The sequence below is a fragment of the Lutjanus erythropterus genome, chromosome 24 (genome assembly GCF_056507025.1).
Source record: "Lutjanus erythropterus isolate fLutEry1 chromosome 24, fLutEry1.hap2, whole genome shotgun sequence".
Classification (NCBI taxonomy): domain Eukaryota; kingdom Metazoa; phylum Chordata; class Actinopteri; order Lutjaniformes; family Lutjanidae; genus Lutjanus; species Lutjanus erythropterus.
In genome coordinates, this window is record NC_139340.1 from 4,532,484 (window position 1) to 4,557,611 (window position 25,128).

The 25,128-nt window shown below is 37.0% G+C and overlaps 1 protein-coding gene across 1 annotated transcript in view; it reads left to right on the plus strand.

The window, feature by feature from the left end:
• The first annotated feature begins 4,548 nt into the window (after nt 1-4,548).
• Nucleotides 4,549-25,128, plus strand: part of LOC146304538 (inactive dipeptidyl peptidase 10-like) — a 75,619-nt gene continuing 55,039 nt past the window's right edge. Inside the window, exon 1 of the mRNA XM_084713408.1 lies at nt 4,549-4,858. Within this exon, the coding sequence (XP_084569534.1) occupies nt 4,799-4,858 (60 nt within the window). The 5' untranslated portion in view covers nt 4,549-4,798. The remainder of the gene's footprint in view (nt 4,859-25,128) is intronic.

The window sequence follows — 25,128 nt, forward strand, 5'->3', positions numbered from 1 at the left end:
TTCTGTTTGTTTAAGATATATGCATGTAAGCAAATTTAGTATGGAGTTTTTAATTAATAAATTAATTAAAAAGACAGTACTTTTACTTGTAACAGAATATGTTTACTTTTTGTTTTTCATTTCAGGTAATTTAATTTTCTTATCATATTACTTCAATAATAGTTTGCAGTCGTGCTGCTTCAGTATCTGTGCATTACACCAGAAATTATTTTTGTGTGAGCATCTCATTTCCATTAATCTAACCTTCAGTCTTTAACAAACTACGATTTCCTTCACGATACAGATCCAGTTACCTGATGCATATGGACGTGGAGTAATATTACACTATTTAACAAGTACATTTGAAACCAGGCAGAGGACCCACAGGTATAATTGAAGACAGGAAAGAGGAGATAGAACACTAAACACTCTCTTCCTTGTTTGCTTTAATGTCTTCTTTTATTAGTCCACCTGACTCCCTGACTGCCCTCCACATCAAGTATCATCTTTCAGAGTATACGTCTTTATATCTGCCAGGCACAGAGAGCTAAATATGTAAGATGCTACTTTAAAGAAACTTGATTCCACTTGAAAGTTACACTTGAAACTAGGAAGGATGAACACAACAAGGTGTTTAACCTACTGGCCTGAGGAAGTAAGACTTGGGCTGAACTCTGTCCTGCTGAGTTCAAAACACAAAAATTCAGAGCCTTATTGTCCGGTCAGCAGGCACATTACATTGTTTGCTTAGGAGGTAAAAAGTCAATGAAATGCTACATTGTTTGCAAGCTAGCTAAAATGTTAACAAAATATTACAATGTTTTCATGCAAGCCAAACAATCAACAAAATATTACATAGTTTGCATGCTAACTAAAAAGTGCAGGAAAGATATTGTGTGTTGGAAGAAAAAAGAATAATGTCAGGTTGCCTTAATAAAATCAAACTTAAGACACAAATAAACTTTCAGCAATCCACTGATGAGCAGATTTTGTGCAGTGTATTCATGATTGCAAGTACCATTTTCCTGAAAAAAATAAAAAAAAATAAAAAATGTCATGGCATTTATTGTGAAATTGTGCACATCAACTAACAAGGAGCGCAAGTAATTTTTTTATGAACTTAACTAATTGTAAACCCTCCCCATTGGCTGAAAGGCTCATTACAAACCTCTCTGCTGTGGGACAGTATTTGTCTTGATTACGCTTGGCTTCCTCGCCTCCTGCACAGCTGCTCTAATTAAAGATGCTCCACTGCGATTATTTACTGAAAATCACCACAGTATGAAATTAACAATTTTTGTAATAGGGTAAAGCAAAACTAATAAACTCATGATAAATGCACAAATTGGGAATATTATGATTAGTGGAACCTATAGTGAAAATATGAAGATAAATGTAGTAGGAGAGGGCTGTTACAGACCTGTGATCACACACAGATCCTTGTCAGAAAATCATCCAGGTGATCTTCTGTGTCTCATATACATATTTTTATATTTATTTTATTTCATGGCCTCTTAAGGTGGCATTTCAAAAGATGACACATTTCTTGTCATTATTTTTAAGTTTAGTGGCATTAAATCTCTACACATATACATATTTTGTTTTCAGGTTTCGACATGATCTAATGGGATGGTGCAGAAATAGCATTTCACTTTTAAAGGGTGGTAGCAGAGCGTTCTTCAGGCATGCTCCAGCAGCACTGCACCAGTGCTAGCTGCTAATTGCTGTCTTCCAGGAAAACACAACAGATGTCGGAGAGTGAGGAAGGAAGTCAACAAGTTTTTACTGTTTTTGGAGTATTTAGCCTATAATTAGATTCTCTGTCAAATGTGCCTGAAGCAGTTATAGCAACAGCATCTCTCACTTCTCACTTGTGGCTTTACAGAGTCAACAAACTGTTAGATAGTTGGCTAGATAACTAAAAAGTTCACAAAATCTTACATTGTTTGCTATAGCTAGCTAAAAAGTTCATAAAATGTTACACTGCTTGCTATATCTAGCTAAGAAGTTTACAAAACATTCCTTTTTTTGTTATAGCAAGCTAAAAACATGACAAAATATTACCTTATTTGCTATAGCTAGCTAAAAACGTGACAAAATGTTACATTGTTTACTATAGCTAGCTAAAAACTTTACAAAATGTTACCTGCTTTGCTAAAGCTAGCTAACAGCTTTACGAAATATTAGATTGTTCACTATAGCCAGCTAAAAAGTTGACAAAATGCTACATTGTTTTATCTTGAACCCGTCTAAGGGTTCTACCAAAAACCCTTTTATATTCCAAGAGTTTTATCTAGAGCCCACCTAGGGGGTTCTACTGAGAGACTTTTTATGTTATAGCAAAAAGAACCCCTGACGAAAAAAATCTTTCAGGAATTCAATAATCTTTGAAGGACTCTATGTTCATATAAGGCTTCTTTGGATGATTAGGGATCTCACTGGAATCCGAAGTCTAACAAAGAACCCTTGACAAACACCTTCTTCAAAAAGGGGTACTTCAGAGGCAAATGGTTCTGGGTAGAACCTCAGCCCAGGAAGAACCCTTTTAGAACCTTTATTTCTCAGAGTGTATGGAAACAATCAATCAAATGATCAAATCTCCCATTCATGTTTGTTCTGTTATTTCCATGTTCTAAAGACTTCTTATCAATGTCTGATCAATTAGCTGTCTGTATTGATGAAGATATGATCAATTAGCTGTCTGTATTGATAAAGATCTGATCAATTAGTTGTCTGCATTGATGAAGAGTGAGCTGCAAATTGACCTCTTGCTTTAGACCATTTGACATCGAAGTGAACAGAAATCCGATATTCGGCTGCTGAGTGTTTATAATGTTAAAAGCTGTTCGTGCCGGATGAAGGCGATCAGACTGGACGCTAAATATGATTAGTGGCTCGGAGAGCAGCCAGCTCATCAAATATGAATCAAGCTTATACATTTTTAATGGAGACAACAGTTTACTGTAACAAAATACAACAAGTCTGGGAAAGGAAATTAAGGTTTAACATGAACACATACATATGGATATGAAGGTTAGTCACAACAACACTCATACATCTTTAACATGATGTGTGGGAGTGTCTGGGGTTGGTTTGATTTTGGGGGGTTAGGTTATTAGTAACCTTGAAGTATTAACAGCTGCTGTACATCTTTTAAACGATGATTCCCATCTTTCCCTTATGGAAAAAGCACATAAAATCTTGTTGTCTGGCAGCTAAGAGGAATGAAGTTCAGCTGTGGAAGCTGTCGTATCGAACAAACAATGGCGAAAAGAATGATGGATTCGATGTTTTCTCTCTCCTCCTGGCTGGCTTTGGCAAGGGTTTGATCACCTGTCAAGTGTTTTGTTTTTTAAAGTGCCTGCCCGTTTCCAAACTGTTTCAAAGGACGACTTCCCGGATGGTTCTGTGTGGAAAAACAGTCTTGCGTGTCAGATTACCTCAGAACACTGCAAATATATTAAATAATTGTTAATAATTGTTAATAATAATTGTTAATTAGCCAATGTTAGCATTAATAGCATTAAAACCTGCAAAGGACCCCCAGATTTCATGGTAAGTGTTGTTTTCATGCAAGTGGTAACAGCACATGCTAATGATCACATATTTACCATGAAATCTGGGGTAAATGTGCAGGTTAGCATCCTAACTTCTGTGACGCAGATTCTGTTTATAACTTTACTTAATTTTTTGAATATTTTAAAGGTACAATCAGTAGGTTTTGTCCGAGCTTATTGTTGTGTCTCAGCCCCAGGTCATTATAAAGCCTGCAGCGAGCAGCAAAATAATAAAAAATACAGGCAGAGGCAGCGTCTCTGTAGATATAGCAACCACCAGACACTTCTAATGGGACATATGAATGACTGATATGCATATTTTTTTTTACAGGAAATGTTGCATACGATCCCTTTTAAGCTAAAATCCTTACATATAGCAGAGATTATTCTGTACAATAAGGACTTTAAGTGCATTTGCTTATTATTTTGTACTTTTACTTTTAATGAAAAACATTTCAGAGTAACAGAGTATTTCTGCATTGTTGCATTGCTACTTTTATTTAACTAAAACATCTTAGTGCTTCCACCAGTGTGCATAAGTAAAAGAAAGTGTACTGTTTGTCTTTTATCTGTCCAAAAAGCCTGCAGTTGGCTTTTCTGTCTGGTGTCTCTTCTCTTTGGGAATAAAGTGGATTCTCCACATCAACAAACACAAGCAGGTTCTTCCAGGGTCAAAGTTTGAGCTCAATATCCATTCTTCAGCATGAGTCCTGTCAGAAATGTCTTTTCATCCAAACACTAAACCCCTGCTGTAAGTCGCTTTGAGTTAAGCACGTCAGAGGAACCCTTCAGATGTAAAAAAGCTCAAACCAAACGCCTGCAATGTCTTTGCCTCGAGCGAATTTGCATTCTGATCAAGAAACGTCCTGGTATGTGGGAGGCACTGGCAAACATCCTGGTTTATGAATTGTCTGTCTGTCAGCTGCATGTGAAGCAGCACAGACTCACTGAAGAGAGGAGACGGAGGGATTGCGAGAGCGTTTACTGACAGAGGGAGAACCAAAGGAGGGAAAACGGGCTTGGTATTTACATGTTTCGCCTCTGGTGGAGCTTCAGTAACGACGACTGAAAGCGTTCCAGTGCAGCAGCTCTGCAGCCTGAACACTTCTCCGTATCATTAGCATCAGTTTCTGCTTTGGTCAGCGTGGAGCAGAGAAGCAGCCGGAGGGAAGTCGGAGGAAACTTTAAAATTGAGCCGCTGTGGAGCCGAGTGCAGTGATTCGAGCAGATAAAGGAGCATTCGGTGAAACTGAGGAGCAAAGATGAACCAGACTGCGTCCGTCTCTCATCAGATTGACTGTCAGCCAGCAAAGGATACCAAGGTAGGATGGATCTGTTCATGATGTGGCTCCTTTCTCATGTTCAGAGTACTTCTTTTCTCACACTTTGTAGAATCACTGCACTGCTCTCCTCTTCAGATGTTGTTAAAATATTCTGTTAGAAGTAAAAATCCTGCATTGTATTTAGATTGGGCTGCACCAGCAAAGATTGTTTTAATGTAGGATTAGTTAAGCAAAACTGCATTTTAAAATGAGTAAATCCAAATGTAAGCTCTTTTACACAATTACAAACAAATCTCAGTTAAAAGTAAATGCAAGTTTAGTGATGTAACTGAAATTAAATAGAGTTTAATTAATATGGAGATGCTTGTTTGTAACATATGTTACATTGTTTGCCAGAAAGCAGTAAAACAAAACCAAACAAAAGAAAAAACAAAATAATTATATTATTTATACATTATTTGCTAGCTTTCTAAAAAGTAAAAAACAAAAATGTTACATTCTCTGACAGTTTGGTAAAAAGTAAAAAAAAAAAGAAAAATAAAAAACTCCTGTTATATTGTTTGCTAGCTAAATAAAAAGTTAACAAAATGTTAAGATTATTTGCAGTTACCTAAAATGCAAAAAAAAATAAATCATTGTATTATTTGCAGCCAGCTAAAAAATTAACACAGTGTGACATTTTTTGCCAGCTAACTAAAAAGTAAAAGAAAAGGAACATAACAAAACAAAACAAATAGCAACAAATAGACAAAAGCAGTGACAAAATGAATGGTAGCAATAATTTCATAATCCATAATTTATATGTATATAAAGGCTCTTGGCCATGAAGTCCATTATTGAGCTCCTCTTGAAAAGTAAGACAATAATGGAGATCCGAGTTAATGAAAAACATGTCCTCAATTATTTTTTTCCGCGGTCAGTCTCTCTAATGGAAGGAATCGTGATTACTGGTCCAGGAACAGCTGGAAAGAAGGAGGGGATTGGTCTCGCCAAAATAAAAGTATACATTTCTTTGCTAAGTATGTTATGGTAATTAATATTCTGCATCAATCTGGGTCTAAATCTGGTGTACCATTTAATAAATACAAACAAGGATTTAAATTAAACTCTATTTTAAGGAATGATTTACAGATTTTGTTTAGCTGAGCATAATAATTCAAGAAAAATAATTTGACTGAATTAAAACTGTCACTTACATCCTGGATCCTGTACATTTCAGTCATATTGAATGATCTAAGTGGAGTTTTGTATTTTGTGACCTTTTCGTGTTTTTTGGCTGATATCTGCAATAAAATACAAGGCAGATGCGAGGTGACAGCAGTGAGAGGGAACATTAAAGAGCTTCATTATTGCTCGCAGTTTATGCAAAGCGGTTCTGAGCCGATCCCTCAGACAGGGAGACGAACAGCCAAAATATAATCCCTGCTGTAGCCCCACGGCAGCAGGACGGGAATAATCTGGCAGCTTCCATAAGTTATGTAAAGAAAACTCTGTGTTATACTTTTAAAAGGATGTGTCATTTTGTTCAAGTGCCTCCGCAGGTACATGAGATTCAGTGTTTCTGATATTGTCCACTGAAAAGAAGTTTTTTCCAACTTTTCTCCATCAACTTTTGTTCCAATCTGATCCCAAAATTTACTTTACAGCCTTCAAAAATCACCTGCAATGCACAGGCCAACTGTAAAATGAGCAAGGATGCTTAGTTGCTTTTCATTTGCATTATTTAGCCTGAGTGCTCTTAATTGTGCCATAAATCACAGCTCAGTAATCCACCATCATGAGCCGCCAGCTTCATAAAACAGCTGCCGCCTCTCGAGATACAGCACATGAGAATTTACCCACCACAGAGCTGCTGATGCTAATGGAGCGGCTGGGAGGTTACAGTAAACCTTAGATTAGTTTCAGTTTGGATAAAAACAGATTAAAGTATTGTCAGGATGAAAAATTAATGAAGTCATCGGAGGAAACTGAAACTTTCCACTTAAGATGAGTAATTTTCTCACGGCTGTGTTTATTTTAAGCAGGCTGTGTAACTCTTGTGAAACTGTTGCAACAGCAGTAAAAGTGGACAGAAGTCATAAATGGAGCAGTTTAAAGTTTGCTAACATGAGCTAACATTTAGCAGTCATAACACCAAGTCATCACACCAGCAAACTGACGCTGTCAGCAGGTTGAAGTACCACATTTACAGATACAATAGGATTTATGCTTATGTGAGTTTCCAGTGATGTAGAAAAATACTTAATTTTTTTCTTAAGACTTGATTTTGCTACACTTCGTCACAAACGTGTCCTATTTCCCAATATGTAGTTAAATTCTGAGGTTGTTAATTGTGCTTATTCAGTCAAGTTTGTTCATGGTGTTAGACTTGCTATCATTCCCTAAATAAATAACATTAAAATGACACAAACTATGTTTTACATACACAAGGTTGTAGTTTATTGGCGCATACATCTATATCACGTTTCTAAATTGAGTTTAAATAAGAATTTATGGGTGATTTCAAGTTAAAAAATGTACAGAATGTGCCCTTGTGGAATTCTGGGTTTTTGCCATTCTGGACATGTGCAGTACTGCCGAACGCAGTTAGCTAGTGAAATGAGAAAACAGCATTTAAGTGAGAAACAAGCAACATACAAACACAAAAGTAAGTTTGTTTCGTTTAAGGTGTGCTGTCACCTGTTAGTTTCTATATGTGAGAAGTTGCTCTGACAGTGATGATGCTTTAATCTGTTCTGATCTTGTCAGGGCGGCTGGTTCATCACTATCTTGTCCTTGCTATTATAACTCCTCCTCTATATCACTGCAGTGCATTTGTTGTGTTGTTGTGATCGCAAAAATTCACGCAAATTCAACCAATCCCCATGAATTCTGCATGACATGGCAATTTTGACCAAACTCTGCAACTTATTATAATAATACTTGTATTATCTGCTTTTTATTATTTGTATTTAGATTTTATTTTGTCACAGGTTTTGGAAAAAACACAACATTGCCCTTTGAATGTTAGGATTAGGCTGACCATTTTTGGAAAAGTTACTTAGAACAAAACAGTTTTATTCTCCCAAAAACACAAAAGGAAAAAAAACATCACACTTTTTTCAACAAGTTGTCATGAATTGAGGCATTTTAGGCCACAGCAATCCTGAAAACAGCCTGCGAAATCCTGGAGGGACTAGAGGATGTATAATCAGCTGAAAGTAAGACTTGCTGTGTTTTTGGTACTGAAGTTTGAGGCCTTTATCCTTAGAGTTTGCGCAGGTTCTCTTCAAAAGAGGCCCCCAGTTTGAACTACCGCATTGCCTGGAATGAACAAACCAAACACTGGCTCTTTTGCATTTCTGGCAAGTGTCGGGGCCACCGTATTCACCCTTGGAAGGGGAGGGTGAGGCAAATTGCTTGCAGTTTGAAACTTCATTGCAAGATGCCACTGAATTCTCCATACTGGATCTTAAAGTTAAGATTACTCTCATTAACTACTGCAAGTTGAATCAAGTTGAGGAGGAGGAAAGTGAATGAAGTAAAGATGTCTCCCACTGCAAAGTCCATCTGGGCAACATCATTGTCTCCTGATAGAAAAAGGACTGAAGCGGATATATAAAAGTTTCCATCCTGTCTGCCCACACAGGACCTTCTGAAGTGAACAGCGACCTGAGCTAATTCACCGTCTCTGAACGCTGCAGACTGAAGCCCAGCAGAGCAGCTGTGGTGACCCTACGTTCAGACGTCTAAACAAAACAGGAACCAAACAGCTTCACAGCACGTCAATCATCTCGCTCTCAACACAGACTCAAATCAAAGGTGCTCCGGAGGCGTCGAGTCTAAACATAGTCACTGCCAAAGCAGACATAACAAATACAAACTGATTCACACTCAACTTGGGACGTTAAATATGAATTCCTAGCATCTTTTCTCGCTGTTTGCTCACCTTTTTTCTATAACACAGTGGCATGTTAATGATGATTTTACTTCAGCTGGGTCGCTAAGACCACCATACCTGATGATGCTTGTCATTTACCAGATATCAGCTCCGTTACCGAGTCAAACCTGCAGTACCTGACTTTTTTTTTCTGCTTGAGGGCAACAGAAACAATATATTTCCAATATTTGGAAGTTTTTAATGGCACATCCAGCAGTTACAGAGAAATAGCACTTTGGAGTTGTGTTTCTGTCCACACGGTGAACTAAGTCCAGTAGTCACTCTCTTTTAGCTCTGTTTTTGGTCTCCACCACCTCCTGACAGAAACATCTAGCTATTTAGCTGCTAAATGTTCCTCTGAGCAGGTAGTGTACGGTGGATTTTGGGAACTTTCTCACTAAAAACAGCTGGCTGCTGTTGCTGGAAACAATTGCCGGGGATATACTTTTAACTACACATTTGTTGTGCACGGCCTCAGAAGTTAAAAAGTGAGTCTGTCTTCACAGGGGCATGTTCAGCCCAAATGGGACACTGACTTATGTAGGGGTGGCATGAAGTACGTGCATTTGTACGTGCACATTTACATCAGAATAGCATTAATTTACAATTTCTCATATCTACTTTAATTACTATCATCACAGTATCTTACAGTTTAATAGATTCATGTGTTTTTCATTTAAAAGACACAGCTTCAGTACTAAATTGTACCTCTGACTGAAATTAATCATCTTTATTTCAGAAGTTTTAGTGGAATGTAGATGAATTTTTATTTCCCCATTGTATAGTTTTTTTTCTGTGTGGCATGTATGGCATTGTTTTTGTGTTTTGCATAGATGGAACTACAACTAGCATCTTATTATGAAGCTTGTGTTGTAAAATGAGCCATAAAGTAAAATTTACCTTGCAAACAACTAAAAGGCACATACAAAACAAACAAACAATAAATAACCTAAATAACTGAGCAGAACCTCAATTGCCAAACTCATAAAGTTCTTTTTTCTCTCTCTCTCTCTCTTCTGATGCCACTTTCTTGAATGAACACTTATGTGGTATTATTGGGAGATTTCAACAATCCTTGAAGAACCCTTTCTTCTAAACAGGGTTATTTGGGTGGAAAAGGGTTCTTAATGGAACCCTGAGTCCAGAATTGTTGGTAGAACCTCAGCCCTTTTTCCTCAGAATATAAGCCACATCAGACTCAACATAAGAATCACCGATGTTATAGTAAAATAAAATATAGTATATATAGTATAATAATATATATATCTCCTCAAGGATTTTTTTATTTTATCATCATGGTGATTTCCTCTCACTCCCTCCCTCTGTTTTCTCATGTTCACTTGCTGCTATGATCATGCTGGTTGTTGCTAAGTAACTTGTTATTCCAGGACATTTTTATCATATATATATATAAATATATATTTATCCGTTAAATCCCATGTGCACAGGGTCAGGAGAGTGGGAGTGTGCTCATACTCTTGAGTTTGCTGTGAGTCAGTTGTAGAAGCAAAAAGCTTTAAATGTCACTTTATAATGACGAGACATTCTGCTAAAACTTTTTCTCTTCATCTTCGGAGCGAGTGTTGCCATGGTGACGATTTGTTGACATCGTAAACAGCTTTTTTTGTGTGTGTCAACTCAGCAAGAACAAACAACGTAGAAAAATATTTCAAATTGTCTTTTTAAGAAGTCTGGCCTTGAATTCTAAGATTGAATTGAAGACAGCAAAGAGACAGATTTTAGGTGTGTAGGAATTTACAGATCTGTCACAGGAGAATGAAAACTATAGCAGGAGGCATTTTTTGTTATATTCGATAAAATACATCCGAGCACTGATAAGTAAATCAGATAATCTGACAAAAATGTGGGGAAAAAATGCACTCATTCACCACATTCACGCAGCGGCCATTTTCTTTTGTTGTTACGCAGTTGGAAGCTCAAATGTCGTACTGCTGTTTCAGATTGCAAAGTTACAGGAATGTAGGGAATGTATGAACACATCGTTATCATCTCAGTGCTTCTTGACTGATCAGCAACTGAAAAGTCAACTGGTAGTGAAAACCGCCATGAAAAAAAAGGGTAAATCTGTAGAAGAATGTGAAAAAATAAAGATAAATGTACCTCACACAGCAGGACATACCTTGAGATCCTCAGGCAGAAGTCTTTTGTCTGTTCATCAGTCCAGGCTGACAACTAAAGGGGACGTGGCCTTTTCAGTCCGGGGCCCTGAGGCTCTGCACGAGGAAATCAGGTCGGCCGAGTCAGTGATCTCTTTGAAATCCCTTCTTAAAACATACTTTTATCAGAGAGCCTTTCCTGATTTTAACTGTTTTGAACTGTCTTTATTTCTCAAAACGTTTTTATTTTTCTATCTCGCCATTTCGCACAGAACTATTTTACCAGTTTTATCTGACTTTTGAACCTGTCAGTTTTATTTTGCTGCTCTTTGTGAAGCACTTTGTAACGTGAGTTTTGATTAAGTGGAACTATAAATAGTTTTATCCAGTAAAATATGTATATAGTTTCATCTTGTATATTTTAAAATAGTTCCTTTCAACAGACAGAAACCTCAAGCAGATCCTGACTCTTTATTAAAGGGATAGTTCACCCAAAAATGAACATTCAGTCATTATGTACTCACCCTCACTGCTGACTGAGGGTTGGGTTTAGTTTTTTAGTCCACAAAACACTGCTGGAGTTTGACAGGGAAAAAAAGCGTAGCAGAATTTGTGTGTGTGTGTGTGTGTGTGTGTGTGTGTGTGTGTGTGTGTGTGTGGTGTGACGGTGTGCAAACAGCATGTCGTGACTTTAGGAGACTTGGATTACATTATGTGTTTTTTCATTTATGTCCAGGAGACACAAAGACAAAGACCAGATCTTGTTTTGAACTTCACCTTTCCTCTGGGAGTAAATCTCAGTGGTTGTCAACCTAAGGGTCAGGGCCCATTAGGTTGTCACACGATCATTTTGAAGGGTCAGAAGATGATTAATGGGGTGGGAAATAAGAAAGTATTCAAATGAAACAATCTGAGGAGTTTTCAAGTGAAACTGTTTTAAATAAAAGAGGGATTTTGTGATGAGGGGCTAACCAAGTTTCCATTTAATAATCACATACATTTTTACAGAATCTCCTAAAAAATCTGCAGGATGAACTCACAACTGTTGTGTGTGAGATCAACAGCTGGTGGGTTAATTCTGTAAAACTGCCAGTGGTTTCTGCGCCAGAAAGCAAATTGTTTCTGAAAGTGTTGAAGTCTTTCTTTCAATGCACAAGATTCCTCCTCTGATAGTAGGAACTTGGCCGTTCAGTTGACATGTTTTCATTCCTTTCAAGGGAACTTTCACTGGGCTGAACTCCCAGCAACCCTGAAACCTGTGAAACTGAACAGATTGGCATCATAACAGGGTTTAGCAGCCTGTTCCTGTTCCCAGCCACAGTCAAAAACCACTGAATATTAACATTAGCCCTCTGTCGTCACGGCCATCTGTTACCGTGGAGATGGACGTGGAGTAAAGAAGCTCATCAGCATGTGAGCGGTGGAGGAAGATGACTAATCCTGGCTCATCATCATCCTCACTGACTCGACTGAGCTGAAGATGCTCGTGGACCTGTGATTAGCATGTTAGCCTCTGAGCTTCAGCGGCTAATTTAACTCCTCCTACTCACTCAATAAAACACAGATTAATATGGAAATATCATAAATTATGTATTTACTGCTTTAATGAGTTGAAAAGGGCAATGGGGCACTTTGAAAAACAAGATGTTGTTGTAAACGGAGAGCTGAGCAGTTTGCACAGCCTACGCTGTTATCATGTGAATGTCAGACTGAGAGCTGCTCATGACTCTGATGGAATCACACATCCTCGACTGAAGTAAAAGTACTCATACCACACAGAGAAAATACTCCATCCATAGTACAAGTACTGCATTCAAAAGCTTGCTTCAGTACAAGTATGTAAGTAGTGCACAAAATAACAATAGAATAATAGAATAAAAAATAAATCAATAAAAATATGTAAAATAAATTTTAAAAAATGGCAATTAATGAAATAAATTAAATGTAAATTATAAAAAATTAAAAATACAATTAAAAATAGATTATTAAAATAAAATAAAATAAATGACTTGCCTGGGTAAATGAATGTAAAATTAAAAAATAGAATAGAATAAATAACAAACAATATAAAACATGAATCAAATAAATAAAAAGACAAGTTGTAGTAAGTCTGCTAATATGCTGATCATGTTTCTTTGGAAACATCATTTAATAGTTGATTAAACTCTATAGTTATTCACTATTTTTTGCTTGTTTTTCTGAAAAGAGCACAATATGACATATAATGATTTTGTGCTGTTTTGACTGTTTTAGCTCCAAAAAGATTCTGCTTCTTTGTAGAAGACATCCTGATGCACTTCTTCATTTACAAATAAAGCAGATTTTCTATCATTTTTGTAATTCTGAGCCTTTTTGCTAAGGTTTGTTCCACTCAGAACTCAGAGTGCAGTTTTGTTCTCCCTTGAACAAGTTGCATTTTATTTTTAATGAATTACACAAAAAAATCACCACTTTCTTTTTCAGTTTTCACTTGGTCCTTTCAGTGTAAAAGTTCCCCATCATTTGAGTTCAAAACGTACTTCAATGGTCCAGAAACCCCTGCAAAAGAACAAAACAAATTTCATAAGTTACCAGAAGCTGCAGGTTGTTGGCCGCCTACATTTATTTCAAATCATAGTCAACAGTAAAATATTTTTGAATGCAGGTCCTACATTTGTCACTAGAGGGCAGTCTTACACAAGTCACAGCTGGTGGACGTGCGTCTACACTAAATAGACCTGCTTATGACCTGCAGTCAGTTCACAGACAGAACATTAATAGAAAAGTAGAAATGTAGAGATGCATCTACATTTATATCGGTTAATAATATTTGATCTTCCATATTTACCACAGGGACATGTACAGAAAGAAGTCACACAAATACAACTTCTATAATCTGCAGTCACTCATCAAAATCTTTGAATTTTGGACCCGTGCTGCTGTGATCCTCCCTCATTCATGTTTTAAATGTTCTGTTACACACGTGCTGGTGTTTGTTTACTGTGTTGTGTTGTATTTTTAGGTCAGTGAGTCACTGTGTGGCTCACCAAGACTCGTCTGAAATAAAAACGCTCAAACCAAAGTCGCTGCTGGAGACGAGACAGCAGCCCCGAGGCAACACAGACACAGGAGAACACAGGAGAACCTCCTGCTCCTGTTCATTCACTCACTGCTGCTGACACAAGATACACTGATAGACATGGAGGTTCTAAATAGAACCATAAAGAGTACTTCAGCTTGTCAGCATAGGAGAATCCTTCTATCAAGAACCATTTCAGAGAGTTCTACCAACATAACAATAAATGGTTATATGTAGAACCATCTGTAAGGTTTCACCCAAGGAGTTCTACTGAAAGAACCTATTTATATTACAAGGGTTTTACCTAGAACCCATTCAGGGGGTTCTACTGAGAACCTTTTGACATTCCAAGGGTTTTATCTAGAGCCCATTCAGGGGGTTCTACCAAGAACTCTTTACATTCCAAGGGTTTTATCTATAACCCACTCAGGGGGAACCCTTATACACTTGAAGGATTTTACCTTGAACTTGCCCAGGGGGGTTCTGCTGCAAACCCTTTCATATTCCATTCTTTTATTTAGAACCCATTTTGCTCATTCTGAGAACCTGTTTACATTTTACGGGTTTTATCTAGAACCCATTCAGGGGGTTCCACCAAGAACTCTTTACATTACAAGGGATTTATTTAGAGCCCATCCGGTGGGTTCTACCAAGAAGCCTTTTAAATTTGAAGGGTTTTATCTAGAACCTGTGCAGTTGGTTCTACTGCAAACCCTTTAGTATTCCACTGATTTTTTTTCAGAAACCATGAGGCACGTTCTACCAAGAACCGTTTTACAGTCCATGGGTTTTTATGTAGAATCTTTCTTTTTTTAAACCTGAGCAACTGTAAAAATAAAGTGGCTGCTCACTCTGACTTTGCTGTGAAATGGAAAAGTGTAACATCTACAGTCAGCAGGTCGACCTGTTACAAGCTGAAACAGTTAAGAATTCTTCTCAAATATATTTTCCAGAGAAAAGTTAAATTTCCCTTAATATGACAGGTTTGCCAGCAGGAGCAGGATCATGTGACCAGTAAAAAGCAGGAAACACTACTGGTGGACAGACGAGGACTGAAAGGGTGGAGTCTTCCTTTTTCACAGCAGATATTTAAGCTTTTCAAGGCCTCAAAAGCACATGAGTATAAAATACTGTAGCACAGGCAGCTTTGTAGGTTAGTATTCAAGGTCACGGTTGCTTTTATTGTCTCTCAGAAGGCGTGAGGGAATTGATGCATAAAATAGATTATCCTCATTTCAGCGAAAACACAGTCTGGCTTTTTTGAAGTGGGGCTGTATGAGGCACTTATTTATAATCAGTGTATTACCTGCAGTAGATGGCGTGTTCTCAGTTTGGAGTGGCAGCAGGAGAACTGATACAGGAAGCTGAGGAAAGTACACTGTGGACAAGGTCAGCAACAGAAATGTATGTAAGCCACCTAAAAAAAAATCAGTTTACATATATATTTAAAATATTTCCTGTCTGGAAAGTGCTGTTATATAAGCCAAATATCACTCTCTCCAAACCAACCAAACTCCATAGGTGAAATCTGTAATTTAACACAGGAGTTGCTGGGCTACAGCTGCCTCAATCTGTCAGTTTGTTTCTGTAATTGTGTGACTTCTATACATTAAAGGGTTCATTTGGACTCATCAGAGTCACACAATATCACAAAGAAACAAACAGATTGAGTCAGCGGTAGACCAATAACTCCAGTGTTCTGTGAGGTAAAATTGCTGTTTTTGTCAATGGAGTTTGGTTTGTTTAGTGGAAATTGCTCTTGTGCAATGTGCAGTTAAACTAATATTGATTTTTTTAGGTGGCTAAGATAAAATAATAAAGTAAATAAGTATCTCTTTAACACAATAAATGATTTGCCAAATATAACTGCAAAATCAAAAAACAAAGAAATGGATATGAAAAGAAAACAGCTCATACAAACAAAGATAAACAACAAATATATTAGTTGTACTTTTTATTGACAGTATCATTCAGTATCATACTAAATTGTTCTCTGGACTTCAGGAAAGAACATTTTCCCCCTGCAAAGACACCAAATATGATACATTTCTTGCAGCAATTAGCAGCTCTTAGCATAAACTAATAACCCTAATTACCACCGTGAGCATTCATCACTGAAAACAGCAGGTACTTTCCGTTTAAACCACATGACCACCCGTCTTTATCGCCCCAAAGTAAACATCATGTGATGCCTTCACTTCCCAGTGATGCTTCCACAAGCAGCCACATACTGTTCAGTAATGACTTCTTTTCCTGTCAACAGATATGATCATTATTTTGGGAAAGCTGCATTGCAACAGGTCATTTAACCCAGAAACAATAAGATATCCAAAACACAAACACAAATTAATGTATTTGAACAAAAAAAAAAATAGATTGTTCTTTGGTTTTTGTTTAAAATCTTTACTAATGATTAATATTTTATGAGTAAGTAGCTAAAAAAAACAACAAGCTAGCATCCATTTATTTGCTAATGGTGGCCAGTTGGTCCAGTTTGGAGCTGAATAGAAAGCACAGAGAGAGAGAGAGAGAGATAAGGACGAGCTGAGCAGCTCTGTAACGTCTCTGACTAATAAAAGCTTTTCTCTTAATCAGTAATGAACTCTGTGATCCATGGCTCCTCTCCAGGTGGTAATATGGAAGAGTCGAAGGAGAGAAAAAAAGAGATGTGGGAACGGTAAAGATCTCTCTGTGAAAAAGTCATTTTTAAAGACGCGTTTTAAATCCCTCTCACTCAAGACTAAATGACATGAGAGAAGATTTATTCTTCTTATATGTTGGGTGAATGTATGGCTGCAGCCTGCAGGGCTCTGGTTAATTTAACGTTAGCACAAAAAGCAGAAACAGGAGGAGATAGCTGGAAATCTGGCTTTGTCTGAAGTTAATAAAATCTGCCTTAGAAAGCACACTTATTTTTAATATTTTATATCTTTTATGTTAAATAGGGCTTTTGTAGTGACAGAATATCCCCTGTGCTTATGTAGGTTAGCTCAACAGTGCTGTATTAGCAGAATTCATTTGTTTGTTTTTGCGAATTACTTAATTTATGATAAATGAACTAATTTGATCATACATTACTATTAAACTAATTAATTTGGTACAGCTAACTTTCATGCAGTGGCAAAGCTAACGCACCTGTGCTGCAGTGTAAACTTAACAAAAATCAAAAATCATCATGAACAAACCCTTACTAACATCCAGTCTGCTGCTCTCGTTATTTATTTGGCTTCAAATAAGGTTTAACATTCACACGGTTTCTCTTGACTGTCCCTCAGTATTATAACATTAATCCAACATCGCCCCAGCCTGTGGTAGTAGCCACATTAGCCACACAACATGTTGGATGTTGCATGTTACCATGTTGGCAGCAGTCTCTTGGAGCAAAACTGCTGCAACAATAGTGGGCTAACTGACTTTTTAGCGATCTAGCAAACACTGTAAGTTATTGTTAAAGAAAGTGAAGTTAGTTTTCAAAGATGGTGCACCTGTGGCTGTTCATATTGGCCTTAGACACCTGTGGCTAACTTGCACTGAATATAGACATCAAGGTTCAACGTGCAAGACTGATACAACCCCAAGTCTCTTCCTGCAAAATGATCATTTTTATCTGTCGATTTTTTTCTCGATTAATTTAGATTGATTGGTTGTTTTGTCCACAAACTGTGAAAAATTCCAGTGTTTCCTAAAGCCCCACAATTTGGACATTTTTTATTAATAAATACTGACTTGAAACGATTATAAAAGTAGTTGGCGATTAATTTAATAGTCGATTAATCGTTGCAGCTCTACCTATCAGTTGTATTTCATGTCAAAATGGCTGCTGTGCAAAGACTTAGACATAGTTGTATTGATTTTCTCATCTCACTCTCAGCCAGAGAAAGAATAAGTGTAAGTCCTGCTTTTTAAACTTTTGTTTAGTCCATCAAGATTTTACACAGGTAAAAGAAATTCAGCTATTGTCAAGGTAAAATAATAACTCGCAGCTCCAGTGAGTAAGTGTGTAAATAAATGGCTTTTTATTGGTGAGTTTAAAAGTCTAAAGTCTTCAATTCAGACAGTGTCTCAGTCTGTGACATTGCTGTGAAGTGAGCATCAGTCAAACACTGCGTCGACTGCGTCTCCTCCGGCGCGGTAGCACCTCTTACTTTAATTTTGATAATCTGTCTGAGCAGGTTGAGTTGACTTTGAACTCCTGCTGTGCCTCAGACTCAATGTCGCCGTTTGAATCCCTCCCTCTGGACTGAAAACCCTCCAGGATTTCGCTTCCTGTCTGTCAACCTTCCCGCTGCTTTGCTGATGCCGTGATTTATAGATGTCAGAAATCTGCAGCTTCTAATCGTCTTACAGGCAAATTTAGGATCTTTGAACTGCAGGCGTTTGCTCTGTCATGGGAAGGTTGTCGTCTCTTATAGGAAAAATTTACTCTAAAACTTCCTCCATTTCTACATCAGTTTTGTTGTTGATGTTATACAGTAATAGAACAAAAGTTTAGGTTTTATTTAACATGCTTTACCTGCAGAAGTACCCTCCTTATATTGTAAATACACGTTCACTAACTGAAATACACAAACACGATCAGAGCCCAAATGTAGAATATATGTCCTATGTCCATATAAGCAGTGGTAGAAAGGAAAGACTACTGAAAATCTGTACTCAAATATTACTCAGTTAAAGGTAAAAATGAATACTTAATCATTAACATCATTATTCCAAACCTGTGCTGCTGCAGCATTTTGTTTTGCTTTTTTGTTTGCATGTCATTTTTTCATTGGTCTGTTTGTGATCAGATCATCTGATTGGCTAATAAAATGCAGATGAAAGGTTTGGATATTCATTCAAATTGTACAATTATGATTTCAAAAGTAAGAAGAAAGAAAGAAAGAAAGAAAGAAAGAAAGAAAGAAAGAAAGAAAGAAAGAAGCACTTTAAGTTTAAAAGGAACAATATCATAATAAACATCATACTGTGGACATTTTATTGTCCTACCTTGAGTTTTTTGGTATCATTATATCTCTAAACACAACATTACTTATTTCAGGTGATAATACACTGATGAAATATTTATGAAGTGATGAAGTATGCACCTGATTGATAAATGATTGTGTTTGGGGTGAATTCTGAAGCCTAATTTCAAAGATGACTCATTAGTTAGCAAACAAGGGCAATAAAACACATTAATGGGGGAAAAAAAAATCAAAAATTTGTGGACATTTTTCTTTTAAACCCACTTTGTTGTGATTGTCCTGGATTTGAGCTCAGTGGGCCTCAGAGTCACCACCAGGCGAATTCCCCGTGACACAGAATTAATAGATAATCAGACTAACGACGCCAAGTGAAACTGGGTTGACTGATTTTACTTATGAATGACACCATTTTTTAAGTATAAAATCAGAACAGAGGGGTTGAGACGTCTGTTTACTCTGGATAGAAAAGCCAGACAGACACGCTGGTGGCAAGAGCATCGGAGGAGGCGACCTTTTGCTTGTAGTTTTTTTGCATTTTTAATTCTTTTTCGACAATATTTCCCACTTTTGAGGTTGATAAAGACTTGGGCTTTTGAGGTTTTCAGTATTTTGACTGCAGAGACGTCAACATGATGGACCCAGAGCTCAGGTTTCTAGAGGTGAGGTGTCAATACGCTCTTATTTATAGAAACCACAGCACTGTTTTTTTTGTTATTATTGAGTGTTATGACATCCTAAAGTCTGCTTCATAGCCGGAGAATCAATGGAGAAGAGTGACGTGTGTGTTTTATCGTGCAGTCCCAGGAGTGTGAGCTGCCTCCTGGGAGTCGAGACTCTGAGAAACAGAAACGAGTCCTCTGGGACTCGAAGTGTGTCAGGACGCACACTGTTGTTGTGCGTGTGTGTGTGTGTGTGTGTGTGTGTGTGTGTGTGTGAGTGATGAATGGGCTGCAGGGTGTGTGTCTGTTTAGCCAAATGCAACAGGAAACACTCCAGTCAGACAGCTTTTATTGTCGGCTCAGACATGTTTTATTGAGGAGATAATGAAGCAAAGAAATACCTGAATGAAATAAGAGATGATGTTTCTGTGTGGGCTGCACTATTAATTGATTTTATTGAAATTGCAATGTGGTTTTCTGCAGGAGCGTGTCAAAAAACTTTTAAATGAATGAAGGCTGTGAGGCAGAAATGTCATGTCCTGTAAATCAGATTCTACAGAATTAAAAAATCATCTTAATTTGGTCCAGATTTGTGAAAAAAAATCATTTTAACAAGTCATCACTAACTCTAATATCACAAATCACACACACTGCCATTAAAATTTTACTTTTTATATTCAAAAGTTTTAATGCTCAGCTGAAAAAAGAGTTAACGGGAGATGGAAACACTTTTATAAAAAAATCTGTTATGACGTAACAAACATTTAACTCACAGAGGACAGCCTCCACATGCATTCATGATCGCTCCACACACATTTGATGGATCCTTCCTCACGTTCTTCTGCAATGTTACGGACGGCGTGTGTTCCGCCATCTTGCAGTGCCGCCATTGCTGCTGTGGCACGTCGTGTCCGTCACTCCCGGTGTCTGCTGGTTGGAGATTTTTCATGGTTTTGGTCAAAATATTCACTGTCGCAAGTTCTTGTGCGTCTGGGGTTCCTCTTCTAGACACCATCTCTGCTGCTGCATGCTGATAGTAAAAACACGGAAAATTAGATTGACAACGTATAATAATGGACAACTACTTAGACATTGTTGTCTAAAGCAATGTGACATAAAAAGTAAGTGTGAAATTAGAAGACTTCTTATGGCGACTCGCGTTCACGCTCATACTGTAAAGAGACGCCGCCCTTGTTAATTTCCGGAATTGTCCGGATTTGTCTATACTGGTTTGCTCTCGGTAGAATTTTGCATTACCTGCTGCTTATCTTGATGAGACAACTCCTAATAATTTCATAACATTAGTGGGTGGAAGCAGCATTCCATCTAATCATCCTTTCTCGACCTGATCTACCTGACTAGAGACCCATGTCTGACTGGGTTGGACCCTGGAGGTCTTTGTGTCCAGTGAAGACATCTGCAGTCACACTCTCAGACTAGCATGACTCAGCAGTTCCTCCAGGTCAAGATGTCACATGGTGAAACCCCATCAGGAAAATTCGCCAACCTTGTTATATGAAATATTTCTCAGGATGTCTGGCTGACTGGAGCCCAATCAGAGCCTCAGGCTGGTTACTGGGTCAGTCAGTAAATCATGACCGACTTTTTTCTAGGTCACAGTAGTGGATCATCTTCTATTACACTTAGTTTTCTTCATTCTTTTGCAACACGGGCAGGTTTTTATTCAAATATTTAAAAAGATAACATTAGACACAATAATTATACACTATAAACCCAAATAAGTTAGCAATGCTTAAGAAAATTGAGGCAATTGGTTGCCACAATATTTTTGAATTAACTTAAAGGTTGGAGGTTATCAGAGCTTAAATATAATTATTGTTGCATGTACTGTTTGATTACAGTTAAATTAAAATATTTGATTAAGCCAATTCAAATATTTTCAATAAATGATACAATATTTTTATTCACACCTCTCATTGCAACAAGTTAACACACTGTAAAAGAAAAAAAGTTGAGAAAACATAAAATCTCCAGGCTTAACTTAATTCAATAAATTTGCCCAACTCAAGTTTTGAAAAAGTTTTACCAACTAATGTTTTGTTGAGAACAGTTTTTAATTTAATTTTCAAACAAGGTTCATCTTTTATTTTGCAATTTATTGCCACACATGCTGTAAACTAAGAAGGGTTTCACGATGTTGTGTGTGAGAATGATCATTTTTGTATCACAATTTTCATTTTTACTAGAAACAAAAAAACTGTTAAAATCATGATGATGTGATACTTGTTGGTCTCTGAAACAAACAAACAAACATGTTTCACAAGATTTTTAAGCCAGGGCATCTCATTGATGCTGTTTCCTCTCTCACTTTTCCTCTTCAAAAAAATTGTGATTTAGTTCTGGTTCTGTAATTTGGATATTGGACTTTAATTGCAGCCCTTAATCTTAGTCAGCCCTCCTCTGGCAGCAGCAGCGTCTCTTTGTCTTCCCTCGGTGCACCTCAGGCAGGAAACTGACAGCTTTTTCATTTATGCCTCAGCAGACTTAAGAAATGTGGAATTTATACCTTTATAAATCACTGATTTAATGCACCAAGATCATTCCCTTCAGCTGAAAGATGTTTTAAATACTTATATTTTAACTGTAGAGTTTCTATCCAGTGTAAAACAAAATCTTTATATATGTGTATATATATATATATGTATATATATATGTGTACGCATATATTTCAGTTTAGTCTACTTTTTCATTGTTCCTACTTAAAAGGGTTCAGACAGTTCATAAAACCTAATTTATCTAAAAATTAAAGGAGAAAGAGAGATAGATGAAGCGTACAATATGAGAAAATGTAAAAACATATTTCAGAATTCATTATATGCCTATATTAAATTGTTTTGATGCTTTATTGCCACAACTATTGCAATGCCAATGAATACAAGATGTGCTGACTTCTATCTGAATGCAGATGCCTACAAAACATACAACGAGCTTATAAAATATGTTTTGCCCTAAATTAAACCACCCAACATTTCATATAAGAACAGCTGAAAGGCAGTCAGTCCACTGACTAAAAAATAATTCAGCAACTATTTTGATAAGCAATGTTTTAATGTAGAAATGGCAAAGATTCAGTGGCTCCAACTCCTGAAATGTGCTTTTCATTTGAATAAATTGACTAAGTTTAATGTATTTTTTTAATTGATGTTGAGTTTTGGACTGTTTGGAAGGACAAAAGTAGGTAGTTGCGACGAAATTTCTCTCTCGTTTCAGAATTTTAACAAACACAAACAATCAAGCAATAAATGGAGAAAACAATCATCAGGTTAATCTATAATGAGAAGAATTATTAGTTGCAGTCCTGTGCAAAATAGTTCAAAATGAAAAGTGAATTCCTGCCTTGACCAAAAGTAAAATTCTGCTTTTACATAAATGCATGACTCACGATAATCTAAAATTATATCATATATAATAGTAGGACAGCAGTACTTTTCTTCAAGTAACATTTCTAATGCAGGACTTTCACTTGTAATCAAGTATTTTTAATAAAAAAATAACACAGTCTACTGAAGTAAAGGATCTAAAGGAACTCTACATCAATAACTTCTTTATGTTACGCTGCAAAAGCTCTTCAAAAGGAATACCGTCACAAAGGAAAAAGTAAAATTATGCACAAGCAGCTCTGTGTGTTTTAATGACGTTATCCATTGTTTTATATCACAGTGTCTGACTGTGTTTCACAGCTCTGATTCTTCTTGATCTACAGAGCTCACTGGCATCTGTTTTTGAAGCCTTATAATCATAATAATAAAAAAAAAACAGAGTATAGATTAAAATATCCATGTGTATCATCATGGTGGAGATGACTAATATGTTTTGCAGGTACATGCTTTCATCTGCCAGCAGCACTGCACTCCTCCCACACAGCTTATTGTCTCTGTGCCCGTGCTGTTTGCAATTTTGCATTTCTATAAACGGACATTTAGGCCTCGAGGAGATTTAAAGCACTCACACAGTTCAGTGTTTAAGGCCTCTGCCGCTGCGAAATGCACTAAAATGTGACTTCATATTCGAGGAGGGGGCTTTAAAGACTGAGATGAGCATTTTATTTCTTTTATTGTGGTTATTTACAGGTCGGTCTGTGAGCACAGACTGGGAAGATGGAATATGTTATAGGCCATACATTCTGTTGCTTCTCTGCGCCTGGAGGAGCCTCTTCATTTAAAATAATCTAAAATATTCTGAAACACATTTCAGGAAACTCATAATTTTCCTCTTAGTCATGATTTTGCTGAAAAGTTTTGATTTATTGAGCACAGATATATTCACCAGAATAAACATATTTGTGCTTGAAGTGACTTTAATATACTTGTTGTTTCTTATTAAAATGCATACTGTGTGTTGATGGTGAATCTGAACTTCTTTTCCATTAACTCTTCATAAGCCCCGCCCCTTTTTGCTCAGTTTTCCAGTGACAGCTGAGGAAATTTGGTACCTTGGTCAACTTTATTCTTTTCCTGTAAAAGGGATAATAGAGTTGCATCTTAAATTATCTAATGTTAGCAAAACACTAGCTAACTAGCTAGCTAATAAATGATTATCTGGCTAGATTATCTGGCTAGTTAGCTGATATTTTGCTAACATTAACAATAATAATTATAATGATAACAGCATCCAAAAATGTGGAAATTTGCCTTCGGCTTCACAGGTTGATTAAAAAAACACATCACATTAAATTACAATACGCAATAATAACATGCACATGCTCGTGTTCAGCAGCTAGTAACATCACTTCCTGCAGCTAGTGACATCACTGTGACATCACTGGATGCAGGAAGAATAACGAGTTTTGCTGCAAGAGAACTTGGCTTTCTCTGTCTGCAGAGCAAACACCGAGGGATTTTCTGCTCCAGTTTACCATCAATATAGACACAATTTATCACATAAAATGTGGTGAATTTTCCCTTTAGGAAATAGTTGTTGTGTAGAAAAAGACAATCACATCCAACTAAAGTTACACCAGACTATAATTAAGTGATAATGTGTCTGTCAACTGAAGAAGCAGTGAGGCACTTCTCCTCAGACTTTAACCTGCTCTTATCAGGACTTCTCCTCAGATCCTTCTGGGTCAATTAACCCACTTAGGAACCTTCCTTATCTAAAAAACACTTTTCAACCAAACCTCAGTGGTTCCACACTCGGAGCCCTGCAGGTTTCCATCCTGGCAGCAGGTTAATTACATTCACCTGGCCTCCCAGGTGGAAACCAGTCCCTGATTAGACAGCAGGAGTGAAACCCAGAAGGGTTTTCGAGACCTGAGGAGGGGGGATCTCAGCCGTTCTGGCTCATGACCCATTAAAACAAAGTACAGGCTACAAAATGTTGAAGCTTCACTAAAATAACAACATTTTCTGTCTCCATTTGAAGGTGATGCATCTGAGTGTTCAAAGCAATGGATTAAAGTAGAAATCTGTAATATATTTACTGTAATTTATCATTAGGATTAAGGGAACATACTTTGACATCAAGAACTTTGAATTTTTCTATTCCAGACCAGAATAACTGCATTTGTTTGCCTGTTTCACATTAATTAGAGTTCAAATTAACGCAGACTTAACACCGAATAAGTAAAGT